General features: G+C 40.5%; 1 protein-coding gene across 1 annotated transcript; it reads right to left on the bottom strand.

Annotated features, from left to right (window-relative positions):
• Window positions 1-443: 443 nt before the first annotated feature.
• LOC109218133 (vegetative cell wall protein gp1-like) lies at window positions 444-16,680 on the bottom strand. The gene is made up of 3 exons (XM_019382462.1): window positions 16,676-16,680; window positions 6,997-7,001; window positions 444-1,085 (listed from the first exon to the last, which is right to left on the bottom strand). The coding sequence occupies exon 3, from the start codon at window positions 861-863 to the stop codon at window positions 444-446; it is 420 nt and encodes a 139-aa protein (XP_019238007.1). The 5' UTR covers window positions 864-1,085; window positions 6,997-7,001; window positions 16,676-16,680.
• Between the last annotated feature and the right edge of the window lie 224 nt (window positions 16,681-16,904).

Raw genomic sequence — 16,904 nt, 5'->3', positions numbered from 1 at the left:
ACGTTACATTTTTCACTAAATCATGCATGTCCGTTATCAAAGATTGTTTGGTTTAGCAACGCTACCCCAAGGATACACACAGTATCACCGAGACAAGGGCCGAGCAAGACGAGCAAAGTCCATGGGGATATGAACTAACCTTCCCCTCTTTTTCAGAACTCACGATTTTTCTTTGGATATAGGCACTCAAATCGTAACATCATCAGATATATCTATGCACTCATACTTCTCGGGAATACAACTCTCAGAATCATCACCTATTTACAATTGCTACCCGGACACGACATCCCCAGCAGCCACAATATAGCAATCGCTTTTCTGATCAATATGTGGAGGACTCTTGGACTCAAGTTCAAGTTGAGGAGGGGGAAGCGTTTAGTGGGGATGGAGGGTGAGAAACTGCAGGCTTAATTTGAGGAGAGTAGGTTGGGGTTTTCACTAAATTAGGCTGGATTACCGTTTTGAGATGGTGTTGGAGCTTTTGATGGTGACGATTGATTGATGAGAGTTTGGGTAGAATCTGCCATTTTTGTGTTTGGAGATGGTAGTGGTGAAGAATACGGACTACTAAACTGACCAAGCGGAGCTCTCTCTGTTGTTACATTGGAAGCTAATGTCTTGAATGGGGATTGTGGCACTGATGTGGTGGCTTTAATAACAGGAGATTTAGGTACGTCGGTGGGGGCACGTTGTGGCTGTGTTGCCATCGGAGAACGTGGTGAAGGAGCCTTTGGTGGCGAAACAACAGGTGGAGGAGGAGCAACAGGTGATCTTGGAGGTGGAGTAGCTGGAGTGGAACGTGGGGAAGCTGCAGCCACTGGCTGAGGCTTCTGTGCTGAAATCGGGCTCCGTGGGGCCGACATTGCTGGTTGTTGTTGTGGCTGAGGAGGTGCCGGCGGTAGTGGTGCAGGGGCGGCAGCAGGAGGAGCAGAAGCAGTAGCTGGTGTTTGTGGTCTAGATTCTTGAGGTTGAGTTGGCTGAGCAGTAGCAACAGTTGCTGTAGCAGCAGCAGTAGTTGCTGATGCCGGAGGCCTAAATGGGGTGGTAGTCGTTGTCCGGAATAATGGTTGTGGGGCGGGTGCTGGNAGATGTTCACACCTTACGAGGCCGGTATTCTCTGTTGGAGCGCACCTACTGTGCTTTGACATGGATAGCCCAGAAGTTGAGACATTATTTCTGCGCGTACACTACATATCTCATATCAAGGATGGATCCACTAAAATACGTCTTTCAGAAACCTATGCCTACAGGTATGTTAGCGAAGTGTTGATACCTAATTTTTCCCTATGTATTTTTAATGCTCAAATATTCTCAAACATAGCATGAGTATGCACATATAAGCATGCCCAAGAGTTTTGGTATTGTTTTCCTAACTTTTTAAGATTTTTAAAATCAATTTATTATCTATTTTAGCAGTACAAAATCCAATAATTATTCCCAGATTATCATTTTTGGTGAATAACTTATTTTCATTCTCATATTTACACCAAGATATTGTTAAGGTGATTTTTGCATATTTTTACAAATCTGTTTGGTATTTTCTAAGTTAAGTTGCATAAATTGCTATTACAGGCTATATTACGATTAACAGCATTTTGCAATTATAAAATAATTTCCAGTATTTTTAGATTAATACTTATACATTATTAATTAATTCAGTGCTTTTAATTTGTTTTTAAAATCATTTTACTATTTTAAACCAAATAAAAGGGAGAAATTGGTTATTTAATACCTAGCCTATTATTATTGCAATTTTAGCCCCAATTTTAACCCACCCCATCAGATTTTAAATTAACCCAATTGACCCAATACCCAATTAAATTTGCCCCAGCCCAATCTCAATCCAACCGGCCCAGCTCCAATTAATCTGAGCCGTTGATCAAATAAGATCAACTGCCCAGATCTTTTTTCCTTAATTAAATTCTAACTACCCCCCTTTGACCCCTCAGTCTTCGAGACCGGTCTCTCTCTCTACTTCGTCTCTTCCCCTCCTCCTTCTCTCTAGAACCTTCTGGTTCTTCTTCTCCGATGACCTTCACCCTCTCTCCGGCCACCTCCAGCCTCACCTCTTTCGATCACCAGCCGCCGTGAAACCTTATCTCGCCGATTCCCTCTATCCTTGAGACCCTAGAAGCCTCCACCACACGAGATGGTCACTGAAGCTTTGCCTGGGTCTGTTTTCGGCCTTTCTCCGATGGGTTTTGGTCCAATGGTGCTATGAACACCATTATTACTGAGTTTCACAGCCAGGTTTCTCTTTCTTCTCACTGGTTCTTATGAAACCCTAATCTCCACCCAAACCACTTGAATCTCTGTATCTTTTTTTAACGATTTTTTTAACTCACGCCTTTATGTTTTGCACTACTCTCTACTCGATCTTTACGATTGCTCAAGTTTTAAATATTTTGTTCCCTTTTTGAAACTAGGGTTTCTGAATCCCTTTTTAAAATCTCTTTATTTTCTGGTTATGAGTACTAATTCGTGATTTTCAGTACTATTTCTAAAAATTTTTTGCTCAAGTCTGACGAAACCCTAGCTTTATATGTTTGTGTTTGTATTATTTGTTCGATTGTGTGTTCTTCTGAGTTCTTCTCTGAGTTCCGTGCTCTTTGCTTTAATTTTATTGCTAGCGTTCCATTCCCCTTCCAGCCTGTGTTCTTCGCTTAGGATTCTCTAATTATTTACATGATGGTTTTATACTTATTCTAGCAAGCCCCCTTTGAGACTCTGATACCTGCCTTATATTGTGATTCTACAAATTTTCATTATAGTTTGGTACTGATTTCAAAATTGCTTCCTTAATTTGTGGGATACTTTCCTCGATTAATACTGATTTCCTAGGTTTTCAATCTCGTTCATTATTTTGAAAACTATTTTCCAGAATTAAAGTGGTATTTTTGCCCTATATGTGTGCACAAATATGTTGATTGATTTGCGTGACCTATTTCCCTAATTAGAGTATCATGTACCTAGTCTTTATTGCATACTTTATGCTATTCTGTTTCCTTATGTGATCATACCATGCTTTGTGATTTCTTTCCTTTTAAATAACTACTTATTACCGTTTGACTTTGATTCCTTAATCAAAGGGGAGTCCATATACTGATTTGAGTATGATTGATGCCAGTTCCTTAATTTGGGACTGCTACCTTATTCGTTTACTCGTATTCAGTACCATAAGTACCCCCCATTCTCTTTATGAAAAAACGAAGACCTTGCATATCACAAATACACACAGCAATCACATTGCTCTCTCTCTTGTGTTACTTATCTCTTTTTCTCTGTTCCCTGCTCCTGACTATCATTAGCCAGCCGAAAAGGTAAGGCTAATATTGTGCTTATACTTGGCTCTTGCATTCTGCTGTATTCTCTTATTACTGGTATGTTCTGATTAAATTCCATGTTCCAAACCAATATGGTTATTACTACTTCAGTGTGTTCTATTCCTAATTGTTTTCTACTTATGCTTCTGCTATGCAACATGTGATTGATTCCTGTTTTGCATGTTGATACTCGTATGCTCATGACCACTGCTTGTTCCTAATCCTACTTGTTATGACTACATGCTGTTATTATTTATTTTTATGTCTAAATCTGACCATTTCAAAGTCTCTTTAAACTCTTTTGATTTTGTGCACCCATCCTTAGTAAGTTTGTATTAAGTCTCTATATTATTTTGTGATCGTTTAATGTGATCTATTTGTCTCCTTTGCTCATTATCCTTGTGTGCAACCCTCCAACTCTGTGTAAACTCTTTTTTTTATCAACTTTCCTCTCCTTCCTACATTTCACACTACTCTTAGAAGATAGGTTCTACCCCCTTCGTGTGAGCATTGCTTTGGGTGCCTCTGAGTGCCCACTGAACTTTGACACACAAGGCTGGTAATCCCACAGTGCACCTGTCCCAACATTTTGGTAAGTGTTTTGGGTGCTGGTATTGGCCAGGGACCCAATGGGGGCCCTAGGGAGCTTTTCCGCACCCTGACCATGTCAAGGCTGTGAAACTCGAAAGGAGTGAGGTTGGAAGATTGGGCCTGATTGAAGGCTCCCTATAGAATAACTTCTTAATTTTATTCTTTATCACTGTAATTCGGCTATCATTGGTTTGTAATAATTTGTAAACGAATGATTGGGGTTATAGTGAAATGAGGGTTATGCATGCTTAGTTTAAGTAATGGGTAGAAAACATGCTTATAGGATTTTATTTACTTATCTGCGCAACTGATAACCTATGTAGGCCATGCATCTCATACACTGGAGATCCTGCTTTAGTTCTTTACTTTCAGCCTGTTATCATGTTCATCTTGCAACTATGATCGGTTAACAACGAGCAATAATGTTATCATGTTCATCTTGAGACCATGATCAGTTAACAACGAGCAATAATTGTAATAGGCAAATAACTGCTGCTGCATTCTCATTAACATTTAGAAATCATGTTTTAGGAACTCCTATGTGCATTAGACATCCTGTTGTTTAGGGTTTTATACTTGTCTGAGTTGCAATTATTAAACGCCTCAGTAGCATGCTTAACCTAATAATACAAGTATGGCTAACTGTTTGTGTACCTCTTTTGAAACTAAAAAAGGATCAAATATGCATGTTCACCCTTTAAGACAATTAGGCAATACATACGATGCCTAGGAAAACTTTAGGCCTAATAAGAATCGATTAATTGTGTGTTTTTCCAGTTTAAGACTAACCAGCCTCTTTTAATTTGAACTCTGCCGCTCCCATTCTTGTTTTGATTCTCTGAAGTTCACTTTTTTTTATTAAAACTCCCGCTCTATCTGGAAACAAATTTTGAAATTGTGCATCTATTTACTCTCACTGATTTTCTGACTCTTGTTCTATTATGTTTTTAAACTACTCGGTTACCATTCTCTGCCCGGAATCGTGTTGTTTTGAATACTTGTCCTGCATCTCTTTAAGATACTGCCACTACTTTTCAAAAACCAGCTTTAACGGTTCTTTTACTTACTCAACATGCTTTTCCCTATTCCTTTCTTTAAGACTCCCATCTTTGAGACCTTAAATGTGTTTGAGACGTGCTAATTACGTGTTCACTTGTGGAGGGATCTGTGAGCCTTTATTTATCTTTGTATGCTCCCTTATGTGCGGTCCTATTTGTTATGTATGTCGCTTAGGATTTTGTCCTTTAAACCTAAGGGTTCAGCCTAGTCTTTACCTTGTAGGAATAGTGGTCCTAAATACCCTCTAGGACTTATAGGACGGGATGGGTAATAGCACGCAACAAGTATTCGTGACCAACCCACGCGTTTTAAATAACCTTTACGGGATGGGAAAGGTAGAATATGGAGATGATGACCGATGCGCTAATATCTCATGTAGCCCCTCTTCTGAGGAGTCATTACTGGATATTGCATTGACGTGATCCATATTAATCATAAACCTAGGACCCCCTTCCCTTTTCCTTTTTTTTTCATCTGCTTTCTTTAGAAACTGTTTAAATCTTTCATAAATTTCCACTCTCTTTACTTTCCTCACAGTTTCAACTTATTTGCAATGTTATATGCAAACCTCTTCTATTTGAGCCCTTAATTGCTTACTTGATTATGTGAAGTCACAATAATAACATGGCCGGGAACCACACTAGTGGATCTTGAGGGGTGCCTAACACCTTCCCCTCGAGATAATTTCTAGCCCTTACCCAAACTCTGGTTCTTCAAACTCAAACCGTTTTAGTGTCCTAATGCACTTTAATCATTAGGTGGCTATTCTTCAATTCCAAAACCCAATTACCAAAAGGGAACGAGTTGTTCTCCCAAGTGTCGTAAACCCGATTTTGCCTTAGAAAAAGGGGGCATCGACACAATGTGGAAGATATTGCTAAGTAAGTTTGACATCATCTATGTGATTCAGAAGGCAGTCAAGGGGCAAGCATTAGCTGATCACTTGGCGGAGAATTCCGTAGATGGCGAATACGAACCATTTAAGACATATTTTCCCGATGAGGAATTTTCTTTTATAGGGGAATATATTACCGAAGCATAGAACGGTTTGAGGATGTTCTTCGATGGAACAACAAACATCAAGGGAGTGGGCAGCGGAGCTATTTTAGTATTAGAAAATGGTCAATATTATCCGGTATCCGCAAAACTCAGATTCCCATGCACCAATAATATGATGGAATATAAGGCCTGCATCTTGGGACTCAGGTTGGTCATCGACATGACCAACTTTCCGGAGTTGCTGGTAATTGGAGATTCTGATCTGTTGGTACATCAGGTACTAGGAGAGTGGGCTGCCAAGATCACTAAAATATTGCCATACTTGCATTGTGTACAAGAATTAATGAAGAGGTTTAAAAAGATAGAACTCAAACATGTTCCAAGGATTCAGAATGAGTTCGCAGATGCATTAGCCACCTTGTCTTCCATGATACAACATCCATACAAGAATATCATTGATCTTATCCCAATAGGAATTCATATGCAGCCAACTTAGTATGCTCATGTTGAAGAAGAGTTTGACAAAAATCCATGGTTCCACGATATCAAGGAATACTTTAAGAAGGGGGAATACCCAGAGAAAGCTACACACACTCAAAAGCGCACACTTCGAAGATTGGCCAACCATTTCTTTCAGAGTGGATGAATTCTGTATAGAAGGACTTCTGAATTAGGTCTGTTGCGATGTGTCGATGCCAAGGAGGCGTCTAGATTGTTTGAAAAAAATACATGCCGGAACTTGCGAACCTCACATGAACGGTTTCGTTTTGGGCAAGAAGATATTAAAAGCAGGATATTTCTTGATGACTATGGAGACAGACTGCATCACATATGTTCAAAAGTGTTACCAATGCCAGATACATGCTAATATGATACGAGTGCCGCCCAACGAACTCAATGCAACAAGTTCACCCTGGACTTTCTTTTCTTGGGGCATGGATGTCATCGGTCTAATTGAACTCGCTGCTTCAAACAGACACATGTTTATTTTGGTTGCTATAGACTACTTCAAAAAATAAGTTGAAGCTGCTTCCTACAAGGCAGTGACTAAGTAGGTCATAGCAGATTTCGTCCAGGATCGTATTGTTTGCCGATTTGGAGTACCCGAGTCAATCATTACTAACAACGCCACCAATATCAACAGTGATCTGATGAAAGATATGTGTGAAACATTCAAGATCAAGCATCATAATTCTACAACATACAGGCTGCAAATGAATTGAGTCGTAGAGGCCGCCAAAAAAAATCAAGAAGATATTGAGAAAAATGGAGGACAACTACAAGTAATGGCACAAGAAGCTACCATTTGCTTTGCACTGGTATCACACTATAGTTCATACGTCAACTAGGGAAACTCATTATCTACTTGTCTACGATACAAAAGCTCTTATTCCTGCTGAAGTGGATATTCCCTCCTTAAGAATTGTACAACAAGTCGAGCTCAGTGACACGGAATGGATAAGGAACCGGTATGAACAACTGGCTCTCATTGATTGCAAGAGAATGAACGCGGTATGTCACAATCAACTTTACCAAGAACAGAATGGCAAGGGCTTTCAACAAAAAGGTTAGATCAAGGCAATTCACACTAGGAAATTGGTACTGAAAAGAAACTTTCCACATCAGGATGAAGCAAAGGGGAAATTCTCACCCAACTGGCAAGGCCATTACATGGTTCACCGAGTACTGACAGGAGGAGCACTTATACCCACAGAGATTGATGGAGAGATATGGCCAAAACCTATCAATTGGGAAGCACTCAAAAGATATTATATTTAATAATATGTTTGCACTTTTTATTTGATGTAACATGAACTACGCTTAACATGATTCCTATGTAAGAGGGGATACGTAGGCAACCCTGTGAGTTCGGTCACATCATAATAAGATCTTCATCCCCCTTTGGTCAGAAACTGGGGCAAGTTACGAGTTTGTCAGATCTCATCAAGGATCACCAAGAAGTGTATTTCCAGAAGTACTCATATAAACTGGGGCATAACTTTTAGGAGGGTCGTCAAAATTCCAAGTTGAGGAAGTCGCAATGTCTCAAAACATGTTACAGTTTCCAATTCAAACACTATTTACATCATCACACATTTTGAACAAATTGCATTTCTTATATAAACGATTTATCGTAAATGCATATTTTTTTTGGAAATTTAATTTCTTGTAGTAGCCAAACATTACCTAGGGTGACTTAAGCGAGGCCTCAAGACAAGGAGCAAAGATGAAACGAAGAATCAAAGACACGAACAAAACTTGCCAAAAATCACGATCTTCACATCAACAGAAGTCGCCAAATGCAAATGCGTTAAGCTAAGAAACACTTTTCCCTCTCGCAATTAATCATTGCTCTTCCAGCATAGGCTAAGCATTGCCCTCACCATTGCATGAGACTAAGCACCGTACTCATTCTTTGCATAAGGCTAAGCACTGCCTCCATTGCTGCATAAGGCTAAGCACTGTCTTTCTTTGCATGAGAGCATTGTCTCATCCTTTGCATGAGGCTAAGCATTGCCTCCATTATTGCATAAGGCTAAGCACTGCCTTTCTTTGCATGAGACTAAGCACTGTCTCCATTCTTCACATAAGGCTAAGCACTGCCTTTCTTTGCATGAGACTAAGCATTGTCTCCATCCTTTGCATAAGGCTAAGCACTTCCTCCATTATTGCATAAGGCTAAGCACTTCCTTTCTTTGCATGAGACTAATCATTGTCTCCATTCTTTGCATGAGACTAAGCACTGCCACCATTATTGCTTAAGGCTAAGCACTGCCTTCCCTTGCATGAGACTAAGCGGTGTATCCGCTACACTACATGAGGCAAAAGCATTACCTCCACTATTGTGTAAGGCTAAGCACTGCCTTCCCTTGAATAAGACTTAGAATTGTCTCCAGCCGTTGCATGAGGATAAGCACTGCCTCCATTATTGCATAAGGCAAAACATTACCTTCCCTTGCATGAGACTAAGCATTATCTTCGCTACACTGCATAAGACTAAGCATTGTCTCCTTTATTTGCATAGGGCTAAGCATTGCCCTCATCTCATATGAGAGTAAGCCTTGTCTTGTCTCGTTCTCGCATATGACTAAGCATTACCTATTCCCTCTATCAAAAGATCGATATCGCTACATCTTTGCATTTCATGAGCTGAAACATCGCCACATTGTCCGAAGGCGTCATAGTCTAAGGGCATCATCCTCAGAGCCGGAAGACATCAAGCTATGGTCGGAGGATCTCTCGAAGCTGCATATCATTATTCAAAGGCATCATATTCTAGAGGCACCATCCTCATGGCACAAGGACACCATTTCATGGCCTGCGAATCCCTTATCATACACTTCATGTCCCAGGACGTCATGGTCTAAGGACATCATCCTCATCGTCCAAAGACAACTCTCATGGTCCGAAGGAAATTTGCATCATGTTTAAATTTTCGCAATAACCTTGTATTTCAGCATGCATCGTGTTTTAGTTTTGCAGGTAACTCGGGACGTAACTTTTCTACAAGCAGGAGCAATTCTCGCTCTGGCTTCCGTTCACAACGTTCGCATCTTTCAATCATCTCGAACATAACCGATGATCAGTAATTGATTACCCTTTGTCCTCTAACCGCTCAAATACTTGCCTTATACATCCATAACGTTCAAATTCGCATTCATAGCTCCACCTAAAATTATCCATTACTCACAACACTATCACATCCAAAAGATATATTTTTGAAATACATGATCACTCTGACAATAACTCCATCGGTTTAGTTCACCGCTGGATACAGAACTACACACGGCCTGATTTCCGTATCATTAGGGATATGTAGGCAACTCAAGAACCATGGTTCAACCCCTATTTTTCAAAATGCATCATCCCCCACTCATCTCGAAAAAAATTGATCATCATTTTCTTTACCCGACAACTCTTTCGTAATTCCCGGGTAAAGAGAGGCAGTTGCTGATACCAAATTTTGCTCTCATATTCTATAAATATCATATATACTTTTAAAATATCATCCTATACTTTTAAAATATCATCCTTGCACCATCACCAATTTACAAGAGTCATATAAGTATTTTCTATATTTTTTCCTAATATTTAAGGCTTTAAAACTAATTTTCTTGCATTTAAATTATTCAAATATTTACTAACTATCCTTTCAAATTATTTTTATGATGACTTAATCATCCAAATATATTGTTTACACCCATATGTATGTTTCATAACATTTACTTCATTTTATATGATTAAATTTGCATTTTTATGCTAATTAGATAAATTTGCAATAATACCCTATATTTACAATTAATTGCATTTGTCATCTTATTTAGGGTCAAAATAATGTTCTACATTTTTATAATCTTCAAATATTTTTTTAAACAATTAATTTTAATAATTAGTATTTTTATATTTTATCTAGCTATTTTATTAAATTATTTTTTCTTAATTTCTTGTATTTAAAATCCATCCCAATCCTAAGCAAATTTTCAGACCAAATACCCCATAAACTCTGCCCAATAACCCCTAACGCAATAACCATGACCCACAACCTTGTGCCCGACCCTCCATTCATTAAATTTTGGCCGTTGATCTCAAAGATCAACGGTCCACAGACTCCCCCTTATTTTTATTACCCAAGCCCCAGAAACCCTAACCCATTACCTCCCAAACAGCCGCCCCAAAACACACTCAACTCCTCTCTATCTCCTATGAAACCCTAGCAGCCACCTCCCTTAATTCCCACCCCTAATCCCGTTGATAATGGAATTCCACCATAATTTGCTTACCATATCTATGTTTCTCCGCTACTCGTCACACGTATATGGTATTACTTAGGTATTTACCCAATTTTGGCAAGTACCATCTCTATATCGGACAAAATTAGTCCTCAACCTTGGAAATTTTGACAATATTTCGCTCATATACATGAAGAAATGCCTGGTTTTTCATACCAGTTGGCCAATATTTTAGTATCGAACCCTAACTAGGAATTGGAGTTTGATTTCTTTCCTTTCCAATTACTCTACGGATAGCATGTGATATTTTACTTTTTCTTGCTTGTGTTTGCCCGATTTCTTTCCTTGTTTACTTGCCTGATTCAACACTATATAAACCCCTCCCCTAATTCCCTTTAAATAGAGCTTAATCATTGTATTCTTACTCTCACTCGTCTTATACTATTCTGAAACTTGAGCTCTTGGCCGGCTGAAAGCAAAGGCCACCGGAATTTGATTATTCGACCTCTCTCGGTGTGAGCACTGCCCGGGGTTCATCCGAAACCCCTGGGAACTCTGATACACCGAGATTTTGGGTTCTACTATTTGTATTGCTACGGACATTCGATATATTAAAGAAATTAATCTTTTGTTTACTTGCTTGTTAATTATTAACTGGTAAGTACCTTTATCCCTCAAAATTTCATTCTTGTTTGCTTGAATTCCTATTTTGTAGGTTTATATCCTTGAAACTTTTGTGAATCAATGTGATTTACTCGTAAACTTGTCTATTTTGATGTTATTCTTGAAGCTCCATACTCCTGGTATTTGAACTTTCTTAATTTTAACTCTGCCTCTGGCTCTCTCAAGCATATTTACCCCAATGTGTGTTCGAATGCATTTTACCTGCTATTCTCCTTGAATTTATCCCTACTTTGTTCTGCATCCATACAACAGACCAACTCATGTTTGTTATAATACTTTAAATGTGACCAATTCCTAATTGTGATGTTAGCCAATTGTAGGCTTTAATGTGTGTTCCATGCTTAGTTCAATCCTCTGTTGTTTAATACTACTTATAGTCGATAAGGTAAAATGCAGCATCCAGCCTTTATGTGACAGTCTAGTCTTTGCCTATTATGAATTTTAACCCTCTCAAGTGTTACCTAACTTTCATATTCACCATGAATTTTGTATAGTTTCATCTTCCCTGAATCGCTGTAGCACCTTAGACCTCTTGAGCTTTTTTGAGATGATTGCGTTAAGCCTCTCACGTTTGAACCAAGTGGGTACTTTTAAATCGATTTGGACTATGCCTACTAGTCTGCCTACTTTCTAAAATGTCCTATTTGATTACCAATTAGTTGTGACCATTCCTTCTTTATATCTCATACTTGGTGCAATCATGTACAAACTACTACCTTTCCTTAGAATCAATCCATGATTATATGAATTCTTGCATGCCAATATAGTTTAAACTTTCAGACCAAGCATGACTTATCTTTTATACCTTTAGTGAACACAAAAAAATTTCAATTGTTCTATGCTTACTGTAATTCTGTTATCATGATGAAACCATGCCTGGTAGTGTTAAATTTACTTGAGTCTGATGCCTAACGGGTAATCCAAGATGTATAACTGAACCTGTTTTTCCACCATGGAACTGTGTCTATATGATTGTATTGTAGGACTAGTTTCAAGCATGATTTATCGTAGACCTTCCTGTCAAATCTTTTATGTATGAACTTCTATTAAATCGGTTATGCACCATGTCTTTTAAATCCATGTCTATGAAAATCTCGTTTGCAATTTTGTTCTATTCCTATTCATGTGCTTCTTTATCTTTGGGATAACAAGTTTAACGAGTCCATGTTTCCGCATCAGCTATAATACCTAAGTTTTCCCTATGTATATGTCTATATATGGAGTAATTAGTTTGCATGGGTTGTTACTTGTGTCATTTATTGATGGTTACTGGGTAAGCAAAATAATTTTCTTCACATTTGGGCCTGTTTCGATGGGCCTCTAAGGATAAAACATACGAAATAAATTTTGACCGTTAGAAACCATGCCTATAGGACCTTGTCATTTTCCTAAGAAGCATGCCTATAAAATCAACATTGGTGACTCAAATCGCTTCACTACCTTATTGCGTAAACTATTAGAAATCACGTATAGGACCTGCAGTGCTTTAACCTGCCTATACGCTGCAGTACTACCTGGATAATATTAATTAGAATCACAGAGGAATCATGCCTATAGGATTTAACAACCTAAATACGTCTTAATTTTGAAACTGTCTACTGCCTAACAAAAAATCTGATCGCATGCTTTTGAGCTTATGTGTGGAGGACAACTTGAGCCTTTCATTGCTATTATGTGCAGTGCTATCTTTTTTGAATATCGCCTAGTTTTATGAATTTGAGCACCTTAAGTAGAGTCTAGAACCACCCACATAGTAGGTCCAAGGCCTCAAAGAACAAGCGCATGGGACGGGTAATACATGCAAAGGACTCAGCTTAGAATTGAATTAAAGCGCCTTTAAGTAACAACATTTACATAGTAATCGGGTAGCAGGAGATGATAGTCTGTGCCCACTGAATAATATGAGCAACCCCTACCTTAAGGGAGTTGCGAAGTATTATTTATGTTGCATGGGGTGATCTTTTAGGCTTAAAAACATAGGACCCCCCTTCTCTTTATATGTTTTCTAAAAGAACTTAGTCATTTATTATAGACCAACGCAGTTGTACCCTTGTAATCTTTAAGATTTGTACCGATCATTTATATAGCATCATTCTTATGTGTTATGTTAAAGTAAAGCCTTCATATTCTACACCTTTTTTTGCTTAAAGGATCACTTAGCTTAATTAAATAATCCACATAGTGTAAATTCGGCTGGGAACCACTATTGTGGAGCTCGAAGAATGCCAAAAACCTTCTCTTTAACGTAATTTGCGCACTTACCCGATCTTTAGTGACGTAGACTAGTGAAACAGAGTTATTTACAAATAGGTGCCCTAACGCACCTTAAAAAATTGTTAGGTGGCGACCCTTCTCTTTTAGTACGTCCTTTAAAAGAGTTATCACACGTCGACACCCGCTTTCACGAGAAATGGGGCGCATCACCTACGTATCTAGATGGAATCAGGTCATGATGCTGTTCGATTACAATAGATGAAAAATACTGAGATTAAGAATGAAATGGACGAGTCTGACTCAGACTGCCTACGTATCCAAATGGAATCGGGCCAGAAAATAGTTCAACTTTAAAAGATGACTGAATCCGATGAGGATTGCCTACGTATTCCTTCTTGAGGAAATCAAGTTGATGTAGTTCTAAAGCAATCATACAGAGTGATATTTGGATTTTCTACTACAAAAGAAAGGAGGGAGAGAAACCGAACTCTACGTGGGTTGCCTACGTATCCCTTCGTGGGAAGTCAGGTTGAATATAGTTCTGTTATAGCAAAACCTAACTCTATTTGCTCTTAAACATAGTATCTCTTGATTGCATCTGAGTTTATGGGCTTCGTGTTGAATCTTCCATCCATGCCCAGAAAAACCGAGCAAGGGTCACCATCAAACGCGACTATCGAGAAGCCCACGAACCACTATTAGTTCATCCCTTCTGCTGCCCATTTGATTCCTATAAAAGCATCAACGGTTTGATAATTCTTACTTTCTCAACATCTTCAAATTCGCAAAGCCAGACCCATCCCCTTTTTCATCCTTCCTTCTTACTTTCTTAGAGAAATTTCATCATCATCATGGCTAGAACCTCCAAGACGGTTCCTCGGAAAGACGAGGTTGCCTCTTCATCTCGAACATCTAAAGGGAAACCCAAAGTGATACCCACCCTGGGACAATGTACTCCCACCGAGCTAGACATGTCGAAGGACTTTACCATCGACAAAACCTCATCTGCACCGGGCCGATGCGAACATGTATCCCGGTACATTACTGTTGTGACCAACGTAAGGAAGGTGAAGGAACACTGCCGATGGAGGGAGGCAATGGAGGTGGAGATTCCCATCCCTGACGAGAACATAACGAATTACAAGGCTGGTTTCCTTCATGTATATACTTACCCGTTCACTTTGGGTCCGGTCGATCCTTCTAAATCCCCTCCCCCATAGATAGATCCGATTATCCTCAATTTATGCGACAAATACAAAGTGACGCTTGGTCAATTCTATCCTTCTTTCTGGAGGATAGTCTTGATGCTCCGCCATTTCTTCAATGGGGTTGGAGGCGAGACTTTTACCCTCAATCATTTGATTAGGTTGTACAGCCCTCGATTTTATCGAGGTTTGATTAGGCTTCACCACCGATCCAAAAAATGTTTTTCTCGAGCATTGACGAGGACAAGGATCGAGGGTGGATGAGTAGGTTCGTCCGGGTGAAGACCTCGAACATCATTCTGGCCGAAAGGATGCCTTTCTCGGAGAAGTGGAACACACAGCGTAAGTATTTTTTCCTCGAACACGTTTTGTGATTTTCTTTCCTTCCTTCAGAAAAAATGACCTCTGTTTGGTTTCTGTAGCTGCCACCTGGTATCCCGAAGCGGTCTCGGACATGCCGAGATGGATCGGGCAGTTGGATACCTCGTTCCCATATCTTGTCCGGTCTTGGCCAGACCTGGCTAAGAAGCGGTGGGTGGCCAATTATCACGGTAAAGTTCCCTTGCCACCTATATCTTAGCCTTATGTTTCTCCCTTTACCCTTTGTGCTTATAAGTTATGGCTGCTGTGCACGTGCAGGATTCGGTGAGAATATGCTGATGAGACCGCCTCCAGGTGGTGAGGCAGAGACTTCGGAGCCTGCAAAGGGCAAGAAAAGGAAGGCAAGGAGGTTTCCGATTCCCCTGTGACAAAGAAACCTAAGTCACGCAGGCCTCGAGCCGCCATTAGGATCTCGGCTTCATCTTACGAGGAAAGCCTCGGCACTGGGGACGAAGATGATGATGAGAACGAGTGCTGTTTGGAGCAGAGACCGAGGACGGGCGCGGGGGTCTCGCGGATGCCTCAACCAGAAGCCTCTGCATCGGGAACGGCCAACTCAGGTCGGTCCCGTGCGGCGAAGACCCTTGAGGAGGGTGTTAATGTGGTTCCGGATCCCGTGGCCAGATGTGGTGCAGTTTCTGCTGGGGGGACCGTTGCTGCCGGTCCTGAAGGGTTTGGACTAGTAGCTTTTTGGGGGCAGGGGTTGCCCATCGGGGACATCGATGCTGGGTGATTTCAGTTCGGGCCTTCGGTTCTCTTCAGGGGAGCTAAGGGACGCTCAGGCTATGAACACCGCCAAAGCGGAGAGTCCTTATAAAGGGGGAGGCGCGTTTGGCAACATTCTTGATGATGTTTGCGAGAACATCGATCTCGACGCTTCCGGTATCGTCAAGGTAGCGGAGAGGTTCCTACAGTAGGTGATATCTGTTTTACGTGTATCTCTTTTAGTCTCGAGCATTACCTCTTCGTTCTCCTAATTCTTCTATTATGCTGCAGTGTAAGGAGATGTATGATCATGCCCTTTCCAGGCTCCATGAGGAGATTTCGTGCCGTGAAAGGAGCGTCAGATGCTTACGGGCTGCGAGAGTCGGAGGCTTACTCTGCCCGAAAGGAGAAAGAGTTAGGCAAGCTCCAGGCTGCCATGGAGGGAGTTCTCAGGAAAAGGCTGATCCTGCTGAGCAGGTATTTTGTCATGCGTGAATCCGCCCTTCGCTCCTATAGTTTGATACTGACTGGCTTATCTTTCTCTTCGCAGATCGGGCAAAATGATTCGTAGATCGGGCAACTGAATGTGGAGATCCTCGGGTTGAGGGAGCAAAATGAGGTAGCGACCTCGGAGTTGGCATCGACCCATGCTCTCCCCCAAAATGCTTGAAAGGAAATTGTTGAGCTAGTTGCGCCCAAGTCCGAGACCGAAGGAAAAGTTGCTACTTATCTGAAAGACGCAGCCACGACAAACCAAATAGCCCGTAACATATCGATAGAGGACGAGCTGAAACTTGCTCGGCCTATCGATCATGCTAGAGCGAAGGCGAGGAGGGAAGCCTTGGAGGGGGTCAGAGCCAAAGGTGTCGATCTTTCAGCCAAGATTGAGGAGGCCCGAGAATTGGAGAGAAAGTCGGCGCTCTTGATCGCTCCAGATGAGGATCCTAGAAATGGTTCAGAGGATAGTGGCAATGAATAGTAGACCTCGTGTCGCTTTGCTCTTTTTCTTTTTT

Source organism: Nicotiana attenuata, unplaced genomic scaffold (assembly GCF_001879085.1).
Source record: "Nicotiana attenuata strain UT unplaced genomic scaffold, NIATTr2, whole genome shotgun sequence".
In the NCBI taxonomy this organism is placed as follows: domain Eukaryota; kingdom Viridiplantae; phylum Streptophyta; class Magnoliopsida; order Solanales; family Solanaceae; genus Nicotiana; species Nicotiana attenuata.
This window is presented reverse-complemented; position numbering and strand designations above follow the sequence as displayed.

Bases quoted from the DNA above. Each gene is read 5' to 3' on its own strand.
- LOC109218133 (XM_019382462.1), bottom strand. From the start codon at position 863: ATGTCGGCCCCACGGAGCCCGATTTCAGCACAGAAGCCTCAGCCAGTG.